At 40.4% G+C, this 18206-nt stretch overlaps 1 protein-coding gene across 2 annotated transcripts; it reads left to right on the forward strand.

Moving 5' to 3' along the window:
• Positions 1 to 1935: 1935 nt before the first annotated feature.
• On the forward strand, positions 1936 to 14942 carry LOC137876304 (calpain-5-like). 2 transcript variants are annotated; one of them, XM_068715760.1, is made up of 13 exons: positions 1936 to 2176; positions 3982 to 4170; positions 4319 to 4450; positions 5452 to 5660; positions 8043 to 8235; positions 8316 to 8506; positions 8897 to 8974; positions 9070 to 9265; positions 9362 to 9484; positions 11760 to 11962; positions 12877 to 12998; positions 13103 to 13239; positions 14176 to 14942. In XM_068715760.1, the coding sequence occupies exons 2-13, from the start codon at positions 4006 to 4008 to the stop codon at positions 14356 to 14358; spliced, it is 1932 nt and encodes a 643-aa protein (XP_068571861.1). In that variant the 5' UTR covers positions 1936 to 2176; positions 3982 to 4005; the 3' UTR covers positions 14359 to 14942. The 2 variants fall into 2 exon arrangements, with proteins under 2 accessions (XP_068571861.1, XP_068571862.1); XM_068715761.1 differs by lacking the exon at positions 1936 to 2176 and adding an exon at positions 2941 to 2981.
• Positions 14943 to 18206: the final 3264 nt, after the last annotated feature.

Here is an 18206-nt window from a genome sequence, read left to right on the forward strand (position 1 = left end):
CCCACGGTAACAAAGCATTCAACAGAGTATACTACATAGTGATATAATAATGGTGCAATTTGCCGAGCCGTAGCGGTGGAGTTGAAAGTGTACAGTTCGTCCTCAGGGTGGCGCTAGAGGAAAGGACATGTGGCTAAAGTCTCTGTGGAAAGTTTAATTTCAGTGTGCTTATCAGTTTATGACATATTTTAAGTATATTTTTGGCCTGAAAGAGAGGTCATGGAGTGTCCAAAAATGAAAGGTTTTATCCTCGAGGGAGCATGAATATACTCAGTAAATGTCATAAAAATCTGCACATTGCATTTTGATGTTTCTAGTGTGCGCGTAGAATTTCATAAACATTTGGCAAGTAGATGATGAGATATTTTTCTCTGGAACAAATCGTTTGGCAGAACAGACCAACTGACCGACATCATCCTCCTCAGACCCCGCTGAGTGGGCCAATAGGTCTAAATGACCAAATATGTACAGTGTTCAGTACACCATAATGAAATAACACATAAATCAATTGTGTAAAGCAATATCTAAAGCAGTATATTATGAAACAACTAAACAAACATTTCATTTTTAACAGCTTTAACACATTTTTTTATTGAATTATACCATTATTTCAATGGCACTTTTATTTCATGACAGTTTTTTATTTCATGTCCATTTTCATAATGCCATTTTTCTATTTCATAATCTCAGTTTGTCATTATAACAGTATTGTTGTCACCAGGTACCACGGACTCAGCTTTCAGTCTTAAGCAAGGAAGCTCAAATTTGTGGTGGTCAAAAAATACTAAGAAATAAAAAGTGACATAGAATACAAGTGCCACTGGGAATAATTATGGCATTATGAAATAAAAATAGACAATTATATTATGAAACTAAATTAAACTTCAATAAAACTATTCATTATTATTATTATTTGTGGTTTGTGATATTGTGCTATATAAATAAAAAGGGATGTAATTTAACATACACTATATTGAATTGGCCATTCATATATTGAAAGACATTTTAAAATATTTAGAATAATGACAATAATGTTCAGAATTTGTCCAACAAATAGGGGTTTAGCTTTTTTATGACATTTTCTATAAATTTATACATTGCCAAGAAAGATACCTTTTGACCCTTGACCTAGTGGCGCGATCAGACCACACTTCTATAACTACAGTCATTTACAGTGTAATGGGCACTGTGAAAGGCCTTACTGATGGTCTTCTTTTTAAATAGGTTCATGCCAAACTCTTCGTGACTAGATATTTTTCTTTCCCTCTCTCAAACAAGCCTTTTCTCATGAACTTGTGATCACATCTGAAACTTCTCAGTGGTCCTCTCTCATATCACAGTTAATCCAAATGATTAACTTTAATTTCATGATTTTCTTCGGTGTCTTCTTCTTCCTGTCTACTTAAGTCTTGCATGGATTGACCTCATTGCTGTTGGCTCTCCACTAGCATTCTTCTTCAGATCTGTGTTTCAAAGCTGGAATTTTCCAGACGAGATTTGTCTGTCTGAAGGAGTCAAAGCGCATCTTGTGCTCCTTAACATTAAAGGTGCAAGATACCAGATAAGGCTTGCATTGTTTTCCTAAGTACTCCACTTTATCTTTACATAGTAAATAGTTTTTTGCTGCTATATTGTTTAGAATGTAAAATACAACTCCAAACTGCAGAGAGCCTGCCAATTTATTTTATTACCACAGTACACATTAAGTATATGGCTCATTAGTTGTTGTTTGATCGACCTCTGGCCAAAAGCAGAATTTCCTTATGGGTGAGGCAAAACAATGCACAACAAATGAATTATCATCTGCTATTGTAATATAACAAACACTATAAAGGACAAGTGTTAACTTGTTTCACCTATGAGTTGTTGGGTGGTGGGAGTGAAAAGGTGTTCAATTTCAGTCTCTCCTTCCCTCCCTCCTTGCAATCAACATAACACCTCCTGCTGCAGAGAGGTTCTGGTCAGACCAGTTTTCAGGCTGTGTTTGTGTGCGAATGAACGTGTTTGGGGAAGCCCTCGTAGCCTGAAGCTGATACTGAAGAAACTGGATTTGGTTCTAAGAAACATCTGTTTTTTGTAAAAGAAATGTTGGCTTGATGTGAACACACCGAACAGGACAAGAGGACGTTGAATGTGTTTGAGCTTATCACTGCAAGGAAAAGACATTTCACCACAGGTGAGTGTTACCTTTTATGTTACTAAATGACATGCTGATTTGTGCTGATGAGTCTACAAGGGGTGTTTTACACTTCTCTGTGTTCATTTAATACTTTACAAAGATGTTTTCTCAGGTACAAGTCAGTACAAACTCATTTAAAATGGGAAATATTTAAACATGGCTGCAGCCAGATCATATGTGGTCTTATCTGATCTGATGTGTTTGTTTTCTTGCTGGGACAGCGCTGAAAAAGATTTTAAACAATGTCGCAAATATCACCACAGAGTGCCGGCACCGAATGGAATGTGACCTGCTGTCACCTTTTACACATATTACAATTACCAAACACAGAAAATAAGACCTAATACTGTAAACGAATGTTGTCGATGTAATAAAGGAAACATTTTACAGACCTTTTGTTACACTCACAATCCACTAAAGAAGAGCAAATAACCAAACAAAAATAACCTGCCTGACCACTTTAGCCAGGAACTCTCAAACAGATAACACAGACTCACAACCTTGTTTACCCGAACACCCAGAGCCACTGAATGATTCATTTTCTCAGTCGCAAACATATGGTGACAATGACGTCTTGAAGGTATCTCACTCCTTCTTCCTAATGTCACGTTAAACAATAACAGGTAAGGTAATAAAATCCAATGATGAATTGAACAAACAGCCTGGGTGTGGCTCTAACAATGTGCATGTGGTGCATAAGTAGGCCTCTTGTGCGTGGGAGGGCGATACAGGCAGGTAAAGCGTTTGGAAACTTCTGTATTGTGGCGCAGGAAGGAACAAGTTTCAGGCTGCTGTCTGAGCGGTACAGTGGATATTTGCTGTTTCTTCGTTACATTCAGGGTATTATCACCTATTTTTAGATTAGTTCCAGATATTTAATTTATCTCTGCCTGTCAGATCTGGTTAATTATTTTTTTTTACTAATTGGTTTAACTTCTAAATATATTTATATTGTTTTGGGTCTTCTTGTGAAGACCACGCTTCCTGTCATTTTCTTGCTGCTTCCGGTAAATTAACTTCTGTAGGCTTTAGTGTGTTACTCTTGGCAAACATAAAATATCAAGATTTCATCCAAAATGATTATATTGGCACATGGTCAGTGTGATGAGACAAAAAAAATTGAGTTAAAATATTGTAATTCTCCAGAGAATACAGCTGTGTTGTGTGTCATAAATGGCCGTAAGATGTTTTTTTTGAGGAAAAATCCAGCCTTCAACACGTTACTTGTTCTTTACAATACTGCACAGTTTAGGTCAAAACAGATCAACAAACTGCCAATCACACACACACACACACACACACACACACACACACACACACACACACACACACACACACACACACACGGTGGCAGCCTTTGTTGCCTGTTGTTGATGTGGGAAAGACGTGTGCTTATTTTTACTTTCCTGTCAGTCTTAATGGATAACAGAAAGTAAAATTTAAAAGACATTTGTGAATTCCTTTTGTCCATCAGACTATTGCAGGACACCAAGCTTACAACAAATGTTAGCTTTAGTGAGATACCTTTTTACCTTTATTTTATTTTTCTAAAATGCTATAAATAACATTTTATATCTGCACCGACAAGAACTGTTTGCTCATCTACTAGTCTCTCTGGAGAGACTCTGGGTCACACAGCAGGCAGCTGTTAATCTGAGAATAATTAAGCAGTAAAGATTTTTAATGGGTGCACTTAAGCTGGCTTCGCCCCAAAAATGAGTCAAAAGTTAGAGGGAGATCCTCCCTACAGCTAAACTCTATATAAAGTCTGACAACGTCTGGTGTCTGTCATCATTCTGCAGCTGTGAAACTTCAGCGTCTGGACCATGTTCTCCTCTGCTGTCCCGTACAAAAACCAGCACTACTCTGAACTGAAGAGCAACTGTATCAAAGACAAGAAGCTATTTGAGGATCCAGAGTTCCCAGCCACAAATTCATCGCTGTACTTCAAGAAACCACCTCCTGGTTATGTGGAGTGGAAACGACCAGGGGTGAGTGGCCCAGGTGGTAGTGGTACATCAGGCAATGAAATTATTGCTACAAATGAATATGGTCATAGCTTACTGTACAAGTCATTTTGAAAAGTGCCACGTAGAATGCTGAATAAGTGTAACATCCATCTTCACTTTTCTGTTGTAGGAGATAAGCAGTGAGCCCCATCTGTTTGTGAAGGGCATCAGCTCCCATGACCTGAACCAGGGAGTTGTGGGAAACTGTTGGTTCGTTGCAGCCTGCTCCTGCCTGGCTTTGAAGCCAAACCTCTGGAAGAAGGTGAGTTAATTTGGTTGTGAACATGTGAGCCAAAGGGCTGGCGTCTGTAATGTTGGTAACCAAATTTTAAAAAGGCTTATGTACTGTAGCTCCGAGGAGTAAACTGCAGGTACAACAGCACTGAGGTAAATGGTTAGGGTAAAATTATGTAACCGGCTGGCAGCTCAGGTCAGCCGTAATTCACCTGCGGCATGATGTCAGTAAAACCAAAACAACTTATACGACACATTTGTCTTTGCTGGTAGATTATATAATCTAAATCACAATAATGCAGACCTATTATAGCTGCATTGTTTTTAACATAATCTTAATATTTTTACTCTTAAGTCTCAAGAGGTGTAGGATTGGACCGCAGCAGGATTTATTGACTAAATAAACTTCAAAAGTCCAAATGAAACAGAAGACAGGCAGGAAATGGGAAACTAAAACCTGGAACACCAAGCACAGTGAACACAATGAAGGACTGGGACAATAGATATGTAAAAAGGTGAACTAGGCTAGTAGATGATGACTGATTGTGGAAGTGAGAACAGGTGAGCAGGAGGAGTGGCTGCAGGACTAATGGGGGACAGGTGAAACTAATCAAAACTGGCAGGAAAACACCCAAAGGCAGCTGAAGTGAAAAAACATAACATCTTGGAGCAGGATGGAGAATGATATTTACATCAACAAAAATAAATGGTTAATGGCAATTATGGAAGAGGAAGATCCAATATCAGCAATGTCACATATTTTGATCCTATCTATTAATAAGTTCTTTTAAAAGTTTACAAGGAGGGGTGACTTGATTGGTTACGCAGAAATGCCCTGAGCAGGGTGTCTCTGGTTTGAACCTTGGCTGGCTGGACCAATCACTGTATATCTTTTCCCACGTTTCCTGTTTTGCTTTTATTTAAGTCAAGGACCATGTGGCACTTACAGTAACTGAGCTGCAAAACTCACTGGAAATGACTCATTAATCACACTTGTTGCATTGTGTTTGTGTGTGTGTGTGTTTCCAGGTAATTCCTGACCATGCGACGCAGGAGTGGGATCAAAAACACCCGGAGAACTATGCTGGAATCTTCCACTTTCAGTTCTGGGTGTTTGGAGAGTGGATGGATGTGGTGGTGGACGACCAGCTGCCGACAGTCAACGGTGAACTCATCTACTGTCACTCAAAAGACAACAACGAATTCTGGAGTGCTCTGCTGGAGAAGGCCTACGCCAAGTCAGTATAACCTGCAGGGGCCAGTTGCGTGACCATAGACCTAGTCTTTGTCTTGCATAACTTGCTCTACTACTGATCTTCTCCTCTCCACCCTTACTTCTTCTTTGGACAAACTCTGTCCCTTCACCTCCAGGCCTGCACGCCCAACTCCACCTGCCCCGTGGCTGTCGGACTCAGTGCGTACTGATAGACGGAGCCTAAGAGAGGCTGAGCGTAAATGGAGAAAAGGCAAACTCCCGGAGGACCTTCTTAACTTCCAAGCTCTTCTTTCCACTTTTTCCTCCTCTCTATCTACTGCTAAAGCTGCGTTCTTCCGCTCTAAAATCCTAACCTCTGCTTCCAATCCTAAAAAACTCTTTGAAACTTTCACTTCACTCCTCCAACCCCCACCCCCTCCTCCTACTTCCTCCCTTCTCCCTGATGATTTCGCCAACTTCTTTGACAAGAAGGTAAACGATATCAGATCCTCCTTCTCTCAGCCCCTCTCTCCCTGTCCAATCCTGCCCCCACAGCTCTCCCTCCCATCTCCACGCCCCATCTTACCCTTTCTGGCTCCTCTCTCCCCTAACGAGGTCCTCAACCTTGTTACATCTAACCGCCCCACCACGTGCTCCCTTGACCCGATCCCTTCCCCTCTTCTTCAGTCTATTGCGACTGAACTCCTTCCTTTCCTCACCCACCTCATCAACACATCTCTTGTTTCAGGATGCTTTCCCACGGCCTTCAAGACCGCCAGAGTCACCCCCCTTCTGAAGAAACCATCACTTGACCCCTCTGATGTCAAAAACTTCAGACCAGTTTCTCTTCTACCCTTTCTATCCAAAACACTTGAACGTGCTGTCTTTAACCAACTGTCTTCCTATCTCCACCAAAACAACCTTTTGGACCCCCACCAGTCCGGGTTCAAAGTGGGTCACTCGACAGAGACGGCCCTCCTTGCGATGACAGAGTCGCTTCACGCCGCGAGAGCTAACTCTCTCTCCTCTGTCCTGATTCTCCTGGACTTGTCTGTGGCGTCTGACACTGTGAACCATCAAATCCTCCTCTCATCCCTCGAGGGGATGGGCGTCTCAGGCTCTGCACTCTCCCTGTTTGCATCCTACCTGACGGGTCGATCCTACCAGGTGACCTGGAGGGGGGCCATGTCGGAACCACGCATGCTGACTACGGGGGTTCCGCAAGGGTCCTGGCGGCCGATCGACTTGGTCACAGCTGTTTTCTGTCCTGGCCCCACAGTGGTGGAATGAACTTCCCACTGACGTCAGGACAGCGGGGTCGCTGCCCATCTTTCGGCGCAGGCTGAAAACCCACCTCTTCAGGAAGTGCTACCCTGAGCCTTCCACTTAGCACTTATTGTATTCATACTAGCTTGTTGCACTTATTGTATTCATATTACTTATAGCACTAACTGTTTTTCTTGTTTCTGCACTGTACTTTGGCTCTGAGTTATGCTCTGCTTCATGCTCTTAGATGCTTGTTTGGAAAAGGAAATGTACTTATGACTTCTGGTGACTAGTAGTTCTTTTGATTACCAATGTTGAATGCACTTATTGTAAGTCGCTTTGGATAAAAGCGTCTGCTAAATGACTGTAATGTAACTTTTAGTCAGACCTGGTATAGACACTTCCATGGATATGTTGCATAAACGCATTGACTGTAGCATAAACTTCCCTACGAGTGACTTGTATGCAACTCTCGCGCTATGCATTATGGGTCAAATTAGACTTCACCGAAGAGAACAAATGGCAGATGCAACAGCGCCACCACACAAAGCATAGGAAAAGAATAAAAGCTAAAATGCATAAATTCAACTGTCGTTAGAACCGTTTAGGATATTCATAAACGATTCAAGAATAGGGTACAAGAATCCCAAAAAGTTGGATAAACAATAGAAATAGTGAGCTAAAAGTAACGTTAATGTTAGCAGTTGAAATAAAATAGGTTAGTTAACTAACGTTTGTTAAAAATTTGTTAAAAGTAATGGGTTAACAGTCAAAATAGTTAAGTTAATAGTTAAAAGTTAACTAGCTTAATGGATAGCATTAAACAGTTGAAATAGTTAACGTTAGGTCAGTTGCCGTTAGCTAACTAGCTAACGTAAACAAATTGTTGTAATGGCAACAACGCTCTCACTTCAGTCGTAGCCAGGGGGAGAGGTGGTTTACTGTCCTACCTCAAATTAAGTCTGTCTTAATATTTATGCAACAGAAAGGGCAGGTTTAATCAATTAGACTTTTCTAACCTGACAATCTAAGACCACTCTTTGGCCAAAATTAGTCTTAAACACATTTTATGCAACTGGCAACTATAATGTTTTCATGTTTCTGTAACACATCAAACTTCTTACTAAACTTCGGATTACCTTGCACCTTTCGCATCAAGGCTTACTGGCTGCTATGAGGCCTTGGAGGGGGGAAACACCGGAGATGCTGTGGTGGATTTCAGTGGAGCTGTGGCAGAAGCCATCGACCTGGAGAAAGAAGCTTACTATAAGGACCAGAAAAAGCAAGACCAGCTGTTTGAGGATCTGCTAAAGGCCTACGACCGTGGAGGAATAATAAGCTGCTCAATTAAGGTCTGTGCTCTTCCTGCATGTTTGCTTCTTTGTCTCTATACTTCAGAGATACTGACCAGTTGTCTTTATAATTTCATCAGGCAGAGCGTCATGAGATTGAACTCCGAATGGCAAACGGCCTGGTGAAAGGCCATGCATACTCAATAACTGCAGTGAAGAAAGTGCGCATGGGTCACGGACTGCTGGCCTACTTCAAGAACGAAACCATTCCTCTGATCCGCATGAGGAACCCCTGGGGCAAGACTGAGTGGAAAGGAGCCTGGAGTGACAGGTGAGGAGTGCTTTAAGTCCATTTCTTCTAGACTGTTGTAATTCTAACCAGAGAAAGAGCAGGAAGTGAGGGCTGTGCAAACAATATACTCCTGCTCACAAGGGTCATGTATAATGATTAAGATCGTAATTTGCCATATTTTGTTGAAAACAAGGACAGTGCATATGGAGGGACAGCAGAGAAGTTGATAATGGACAACCTTCTCTTCTGTTGTGAGATGTTGTCATATTTGAGATTTAATGTAACCTTTTGTAACCGGACTTGAGGACCGATTCTTTGTGAAAAAGCAAAAGCCGTATTTTATGACTCAAAAGGTGGATCTAAAATATATCTAGTAGTAATTTATAAGTGCATTAATCATCTTAATTTGCTTTGCTTGCTGTTTGTCAGCTCTGAGGAATGGTCAAAGGTTGGTGATTTGGAGAGGGGCAATCTTGGCATCACAGTAGAGGACGATGGGGAGTTTTGGTGAGCGATTCAGTTCCTTTAATCACAACGGTCAACCTGTTGAGTTTATCTCCTCTTTCAGAGTGTAATAATACATTTTCTGTTCATTTTGACAGGATGGAATTCACAGACTGGTGCAAGTTCTTTACAGATGTAGATGTTTGCCGTCTCATCAATACCTCTCTGATCACTGTCCATAAGAATTGGAATGAGGTTGTGCACTTTGGGAGTTGGACCAAAAACGCAGAGCCGCTCTTAAACCGCTGCGGTGGCTGCGCTAACCACAAGCTGACATACCTGCAGAACCCACAGGTACTGCAGGCTCTGAATGGATTCCTCACATCACCTGTGTTCATGCACATGTACACATTTATTATAACTAATATTCAACCTCTTCTTCTTTTGCAGTACTTGTTTGATGTTACAAAGGAGGCCGACGAGGTTCTCATTGCTTTGCAACAGAAAGACATGAAGAGCCACAGAAAATATGGTCAAGGAGAAAATCTAAGCATTGGTTTCAGTGTCATCAAGGTAATACTTCCACCATGATTTATTAATCTATTAATGAATGTTTGATAACTGATCTATAACTGCTTATGTCATCATAAATCAGGGGTATATAACATTAAAAGATTTTAAGGATTTGTGACCAGTGATGAGTTCATTACAGAGGAAATAGTGTTCATGTGGGACGCAGACGTTAGTCAAAGGTCAGTTTATTTAAGGGGGAAAACAGGGTAGTTTATTTTTTTTTTAGTTAGTTTGGCTTTGGTCAAAGAATTTGGCATCATTTGACTTTTCTACTCATTTGTTGAGCAAACAGTGAACAGTTGTTATGTGATTGTAATGACAGGCAGACATGACTTTATAGGTTTATCGTAACCAAAACAGACCATTTCAACAAGAGCCTAAATCCCACATGATTAAACGCAACAAATGCACGTACTTTAGTTGATTGTTTCAATATGAACAACAGAGGGGAAGCAAACGCAGTTAGTGACAATTTCTTCTGAACTCCCAGTAAAGTGCAAAGAGTTCAGTCACCTGTACAGCTGCAATTTCTTTTAAATCGCATGAATTATGGGCATATTTGGTGGTTGGTCCAGATTTTTAAAAGAGCGATTCCTTCTGCATTACAATATAGTGCACGTGAAACCAAAACCTCTGCTTTAAATGCAGAATTCTACAATAGAGATAATTATGTCTAGAACTTTTATAGGGACAAATAAAGCTCAGTAATGTTTTCCAGTCGAGGCCTTAACTAAGTCTTAAACTGCAAAGTCAATGCTGCCCTTTCATGCAAATGTAAAACTTGCCAAACTAGATTTGATCCTACTTACTGGGATTAGATTATCACATTCAAATGAGGTAATGTAACAGTGAAACTGACATCACATTTCCCGTAATACTTGTTAGAGACCTGGCTACATACACACACTACACACTCTTATCACTCTGACAGAAGTGTTGCGAAAGGGGCAGTTCTGAACGGCAATAAATGCTGGTGCCACAAGGAGCATGTGACTAAGAAAGCAAGCTGTGTGCGTATGGCCTGTTGCACTGCTGTGAGCCTGAACCTGAATTTAACCCTGGTCATCTATGGTCATCATACCAGTGATGTGTCCTCCTCCTTCATCTGACGGAGTCCAGACACTGGGTCCACATTCTCTGCTTTTTATGTTGTCACCCACAACACTTTGTGTTTCCCTGTTTGAGAAGATTATCAGTGGTTGACAAAGGATTTTCTGTCTGGTATTTCTTTTGACAGTTATGAACCAGAATACACATTTTAATAAAAATGTATTAGTGGGGCAAATCTGAGGGCAACTCGGTGAAAGCCTGGAGGACCAATGTGACAATTATGTCAATTTATGACTGGCTGTTAACTACTCAAAAAAGAAGAATATGCAGAATAAGCAGTTTTACTTTTTGCCTAATTAACACACCATTCATCTTACTAGTGCACAAATTATATTACTCTGTCCATAGACACACTTTTTTATTTATTTTTTCTACCACCAGGAGGCAGAATAATCTGTGTAGGCAGCAAACATATTTTATTATCACTCCTTCAAATATTGTTTAAACTATTAATATTACATTTTAAATCTGTATAGATTAGATTGACTTTATTAACCACCTCAGTGAAAATTTGTCTTTGCCTTTCCTCGAAATACAGCAAAGGTACATACAATGCACAGAACATGGCACATCATCATCATCAAAAAAATGTTTAATGATGATAACAGTATTATAACAGTATTATACAATAATGCAAGTGGGCAAGTAGCAGAAAATATATAAACAATACAAAAGAGCAATCTTAGAATGACAGAATCAGAAAACATTTTTTTTGTGTGTTCAATGTCTGTATGACAGGTTAAAAAAAACAACAACTTCTACTCTGTATTGTAAGTATATTGCATATCATGCACACATTGCACCGTACAATTTTGGGAGTGTTCAGATTTGGTATATAATGTTTGCATGAAACAGCTTTTCTTATTCCTTTTTACATTGAAATTGAATTTTCCGATCATCAGTTGTGTCTTAATTTCTCACAATCTGAGCCATTTTGTTCTGCAAACAAATTTTTTTCTAAAACCTGAATTAGGTGTTTAAAGCCACAGTGTCCTGGTTTCTGTTGAAACATCTTATCCAGGTTTCTCAAAACCAGGATAAGATATTAACATGTGTGAGCACATTTCCAGAATACTGCAAAAACACAATCACAACCAGGATACTTGAGTGCACATGTAATTGCAATGATCTGTTCAGTGATATTTAAATGCTTTTCCTTTTCCAGGTGGAACTGAACAGGAAGTATCGGATGCACGACATCCTGACCCAGCAGTGTGTGGAGACGTCCGCCTACATCAATGCTCGTACGGTGTTCATGAGATGCACACTCCAACAGGGCCGTTACATCATCATCCCCACCACCTTCCAGCCTTACACGCTGGGGGACTACATGATCCGAGTTTTCACCGATGTGGATTCAGGCTGCAGGTACGTCCGTGGTGAAGGTGTGGTGGAGGCATGGTGTCGAACCAGCGACTGTGTGTAGTTGTGAATCAGCTGCATGGCTGTGTTTTTATGTTGTCAGACAGAAATGTAACATCCACTAACAATTATCAGGTCTTAAGAGACACTGAGCCTGAATACAGCTGTTCTTTCACTGTTCAATTCAGAGACTGTTGGAGGGATTTTATCCAAAGAAAGCACTCAAAGTGACTGTTTTGGAGAATGGAGACTATACAATTATGTTCACATTAATCACTTGCAAAGTAACATTCCTATCCCACTGCTTTTCTTGGCCAAGGATTTTGTTTTGCCAGATTTTGTTGCTGAACTTCTTGTTGGCAGACTTTAACACCAAATCATATTGGCTCTAGGGATGCACCGATTTCTGGCCGATACCGACTCAAATAGCTGGATTGGTTGTCGGTGTCAATGGCACCGCTCCATTCAATTCAGTTTTATACTATATACATAAGGTCCTGGAATTTTAATTCTTGTTTTAGTTTAGACTATTTTGTTGCTGCATTAAAAAGTTGCTGCATTTTCTTTAAGATTCTTTTCAACAAATTGCTTGTGTACAATTATTTTTATAATAACAATTCAACAACGATTCAATTAATTCATATCTGTGCATTTATTTGTTAGATTTAGTTTTACAAAGACAGGAAAGCAGTGTTTAGGTCAAGTCTGGTGTTGCCAGTCACTTCCACCATGAGGCATCTATTTTATTAATCAAATGCTGGTATCTGAACTGCACTTGGTATCGGCTGATACATAAAACCCAGGTATCGCTATTGAAAACTGGAAAAGTGTCCAAATTGATGATGGCAAGATCTATGTGAGAGTACCAAGATATAGGCTCTCCTCCTCTCCTGGTCCTTAAATTCTCCTTACTCTTGCAGGGACCTGACGGAGGATAAGCCGAAGGTAAAATGCTGGAGTTCATTCCTTGGATACCCACAAGCTGTGACTCACATCTACGTCCACGGAGCTGAGGAGCTGCAGAACCAGGACAGTACAGGAGGTTAGAGGACTTTACACAAGCCAGACTTTTACCTGAAATCTACTAAGTGTGATCAGTCCACCAATATGGTTTGCTGAGATGGATCTTTACATTTGTTCATGCAGGTGCAGACCCGTATGTCATTATATCTTGTGAGGGCCGGTCAGTACGATCCTCCATCAAGAAGGACACCCTGCAACCAGAGTTTACAACCAGCGGCATTTTCTACAGGAAGAAGCCCAGAAAGCCCATAACTGTGGAGGTAAGATGGCATCCCTCTCATCCTGATGACTGTAATTAATCTCAGTGACCGGCGGTAGAAAGGCACTGTGAGTCACTGTCCTGTGGAAACCATGTATCTCGAAAATGTCAACTTTCAGACTCAGAAAAGCAGCTTTGTTTTAAGCTCAAAAACGAGGCATTATTCAATGATCTAAAATGGTTTTGGGAACAAAGAGTTGGAGCATGTTTGAGAAAAATAATCCTTTAATTTATATAAGAAATAAAAAATTATAAAAATCGGAGATATATAACTACCAAGTAACTTGTTAAGCAGCCGCTAATATACTTGTTGAAGTCAGATTTGAGTGTTTTCATATTGAAAAATAAGATGCGATGTGCTTTTGGAGTTCTTGTGGGGAATTTTTACACTGCAAAGCAAAAAAAACACCTTTTTTAATAAAACTAGTGCTTGGATATTATTAGCTCAACAGTATTAGTTTCAATGGTGTGGCAATTCTTTCATGAAAAACAAAATTGAATATAGACTAATAAGAAAACCACAGTTTCTCAGTTTTTTATTTCCATTTTTAATGCATTTTTTCACATTCATTTTATTTTCAAATCTATGTTCGATGCACAATAACTAAAAATGATGAGAAAATGAACTGACTGAGTCCATAAACAAGAAAGGCTGACAGTGATCAACTGACATATAATGGCAGCTTATTATTATAATTATATTATTATTAGCAGTAATATTATTATTATTATTATTATTATTATTATTATTATTATTATTATTATTATTGGCAGTAATTGAAAGCACAGGACATGATCTTTGCCTGATGACGTTATCGCTCAACATAATCAAATCAGAGTCACCAACCACTCTGTCAAAGCCCTGCAGATGATCTGTTGTCCTTTTGTCATATGCGACGGTAAATCATACATTTAACACTCGACTGGTCTTCGTCAGGTGTGGAACAGCAACGGAGTGAAGGACGAGTTCATGGGCCAAGTGGTGCTGTCCGGGTCGGTGAAGGACACCTCCGAACCTCAGAGGCTTCAGCTGAGGAAGCGAGGACGGCAGATGGCTGACGAGATGCCCGGTAACATCAGTGTGCGGATTATCACGTCCACTCAGCTGACCGCTATGTGATCTCATCACTGACCTGAGCGAGGCCTGAATTGTTTTTTTAAGTGCTAAACTATGTGGCGAACATCTTGTGAAACTTACTTGGCATGTGCCATCATCGAAGCACCGAGAACAGTTGTGGTTTAACTCGTTTTCTACTGTTTGATGTCCATGCTTGTGCCTGATTTTACACTATAATTTGCACGTTAGTGAATTGTTTGCAAAGTTAACAGGTGAGCTGTTTGGGACAGACTGAATGTCAATTCCTGTCATTTTTATCCAAATGTTTAATCTTTTAAATTCTTTTTACTTTATAAATTGGTGTCTTATAAAGTATTTTTATATTGACATTTTGTAAGTTGTGTGCCAAGATATCATTCCTTTTTTATGCTACACTATAGATACTGTGAGTGATATGACCGTAATCTGTCATTCAAGTCTTAACATACATAAGTTTAATTTTGTCCTTTATGTTCACCTTTTATGCATAAAAACTTGTACAAGACATAATAATGTATCCATTTCTTTAATGAACCGTCTGCTCTTTTCTTCCATCAGTTTATATCATGTATTATTCTCATGATTATTAAAAAAAAAAATGCAAAACACTGAATGGCATAAATAATTGAAAGAAATTCAACCTAAGAATCACAATGGCATTAACACAACTCTGGTTTTCTTCCTCTTTTTATTTCAGTCCAGTTCCCAAACTGCAATATTTTGTTTTTATACACTCAAGACACAGCCATGCACAATTCAAAGTTCAAAAAGTCTATTGCTTCAACCACAATTAAAAATAGTTTATCCAAAACCTCATTTCCCCGTCGCTCATTTGTCCTTTTTCAAAGATGGGGAAAGGCCTGCTGAGGTATGCCGGGTGGATCAGCAGTTTTACAAAGCTAGACAATAATAAGAGTAGTAATAATAATGATAATAATTTAAAAAGTAACATTTTTTGTCTTTGTTCCATTCTCTTGATACACATTAATAGAGGAATTTTCACGCCACATGTACAGGTTTACACATTCAGAAGAAAGGAATGTACAGGAGCAACCACAGAAAAAGGGGCACGTCAGCAGTGTCTCTTGTCCCGAAATTCACCTTTGTGCTCATAGTTCAGACCTGTACATGGGGGCCCGACGTCCCAGGGGCCGGCGGAGCTTACGGTCAGGCCGCCCACACCTACCGCACACACGCATACATGTACTAACACTCAGCAGTGGTACTCGGGACAGACTGTGTGGGCCCGCACACAGAGCGCTGCATTCATCGGCTCTCTGTCCAGATGGAGGAGTTTTTCCGATAAAGCCCAGACAGGAGAGCCGGATCCAGGAGTGCAGAGACGGCGTGTGTTCGGTTTCTCTCTTTTTTTTTTTGATTTTTCAGGGTGCAAAACATCTATTGATACATACCATAGAGCAACCTGAATATTGTTATTTTAAGTTACATAATTCTGAAAAAAAAGGGGGGGAGGGGGGCGGTTCCCATCATATTTACATACATACATACATATCCTAACAATCTTAACCTATTTGAAGATGAGTTACAGTGTATAGTTTTGTTTTACATGCATGGATTCTGTTGCATCCTCCTGTCTAACATCCCCCCTTCATCTTCTGTACAGTTGCTGTACATGGAGGTACAATATGACTAAGCAGCTACCCTGCACCTCAAAGTCAAGGTGGACAACACGAGTGAGGCGTCTTCTAGTGCAGATTGAGGTAGCCTCCCTAACACACACAAACGCACACACTCACACAGCGAGGGACGCTACATGGGAAATGCCCGACGAAGCTACCAAATACCAACACAAAGTAGATAACCTCTGTACAGGAATCAGATAACCAGGTATGGAAGGAATGTTAGCAAACAATATGAACCTCTACTACGGGTTTCCTGCTTCCAGTGCTCATTAGGACAAGGTACAATCATAAAATGGCAACCACTCCACTACTTCACTCAGTGGATAACATTCCCCCCCTCTCTGATCTGCCACGCGTTCCAACGAGTCACGACAAAACGTACAGATCATATGACAGAAGACACATGAAGCACCATTAAAGGATGAAAGGACACTGAAGCATGAACGAGAGCAGCAGCTTAGATACAAAAGGAGAAGACGGGGGAGGGGGCAGGTGGGCGAGGAGGACAGTTGGTTCCCGGCGTTTTCGTTGGTATTAGATCCAAACATGTAAAGTCACAGTCGCATCATGTGTTCTGCAATGTAAGACCACAAGACTTGTGCTTCTGGAGAGAAAAGATTGGAGAATTACTTAAATTATCTACGTTTTACATTTCTGTTCATACTTTAAAGTTATTTTAAGTCACCACAAATAACTGATTAAATAATGAATGAATTACAAGACGAAGAAAATGTCTTACTCCCTCCACATCTTGTTGCAGTTCGTTGTTCTGACTGACCATTTTGGATTGAATATATAGTCAGCGTATTTTATGTTTTGTATAATTTTTTTTGTCAATGAGCATCTTTCCTGCTTCAGGTTTGAGGTTACAGGGATGCGTGGGGACAATGTGTGACACTACACCATCAACTCACTGCAGGTAAATAAACATTTAAACCTTCCGTTTGAAAATAGTTGAAAGGCTGAGATGTTGGTCCATTGTGTGCAAGCTCCTTGAAAAGGGCCATCCATCGCTCAATATAGATATTTAAGTGAAAACATTTATATTTAGTGTCTGATCTGGTATTGGTCTTTCTGGAATTTCTTGCATTAGTAAACAAGCGGACATTGCTTTATAGTCCCTCTGATCATTTTTGCCACATGGAATAAGAAGAGTGTTCAGTACACAATGTTGCATTTAAATGTGCGACAGATCATCTCCATGTCGAAGTGTCTTTAACTACATCACAACACTTTCCTCTTGAAATTGATATGAAGGTATGTGCATTATGTATTTAGATGTAAATATTTGCACGTTTAATCTACAATTGAGTCACATGTTCTGGATAATTCAATCCTTTGTGTTGGCAAATTGTGCACCAACAGTGTTTCAATATTTTTTTTAATAATCAGAACAGTAAATCTGATAAAATGCAGCCAGTTTTAGAGAGAAAATAAGCAAATTAATTGAAGGTAACCTGAACTCTGAAAGAAGTTGTCTCAAATGAAATACGGGACTCGTCTCCCTTCGCCGATATGAAGCATATTGATGAAGGATGTTTAAAGCTGGCATAAGTCATGTGAAATGATTCCTGACGTATTCCCCTGTAGCTGCACCCCCCTACACACAATCACACACATACACATAAATATGCCACCTTGAGATGTGACAATCTGCAGAGGAGTAGCGATGTTTCTCCACAGAGCCATAGTCATGCAGGCAAAGGTTGGGTCCAGAGTCACTCTCTCACATCAGCCACTGCAGGTGCAAGTGTGGCCTGATTGTGCTCCATGGAGGAACTCCAGGAAAGAAAACCCAGCCTAAAGCTGGGCAGGGAAGGAATCTCAGGCTCTTCAGTTTTGACAGTTGCTCCTCTTCTCTCCTGAAGTTTCCTCTTGGAAATGTTTCTTGGTTTGGGGAGCGACTGCTGCCGAACAAGACGTATGACACAAAGAGATGTGCACAGTTGGTACGCACGCACACGCACACACACACACACACACACACACACACACATACACTTGTGATGGACTGCTCTACATGTACAGAGTGCTGGAGAAGTAAACAAGGAGGCAAGGTCTTTTTCAGCAGCATGGGCCGAGAGGCTGCAAGGCCAGATGTCCGTCCCACGTATGAGGCCTGGGGGTCTTTTGTCCTTGTGCTGTCACGGTAAGTCACACAACCCCCCCCCCCCCACACACACACACACACTCCCCACACTCCTTGTGCTGCCACTGTCACGTCACCCA

This window comes from Cebidichthys violaceus, unplaced genomic scaffold (assembly GCF_023349555.1).
Source record: "Cebidichthys violaceus isolate CVI_PGR_0920_01 unplaced genomic scaffold, fCebVio1.0.p SCAF_20, whole genome shotgun sequence".
Classification (NCBI taxonomy): Eukaryota; Metazoa; Chordata; class Actinopteri; order Perciformes; family Stichaeidae; genus Cebidichthys; species Cebidichthys violaceus.

Coding starts and splice junctions, on each gene's coding strand:
- LOC137876304 (XM_068715760.1), top strand. CDS start 4,006: ATGTTCTCCTCTGCTGTCCCGTACAAAAACCAGCACTACTCTGAACTG. Junction 8,507..8,896: donor AAAGGAGCCTGGAGTGACAG/GTGAGGAGTGCT, acceptor GCTGTTTGTCAG/CTCTGAGGAATGGTCAAAGG. Junction 9,485..11,759: donor TTGGTTTCAGTGTCATCAAG/GTAATACTTCCA, acceptor TTCCTTTTCCAG/GTGGAACTGAACAGGAAGTA.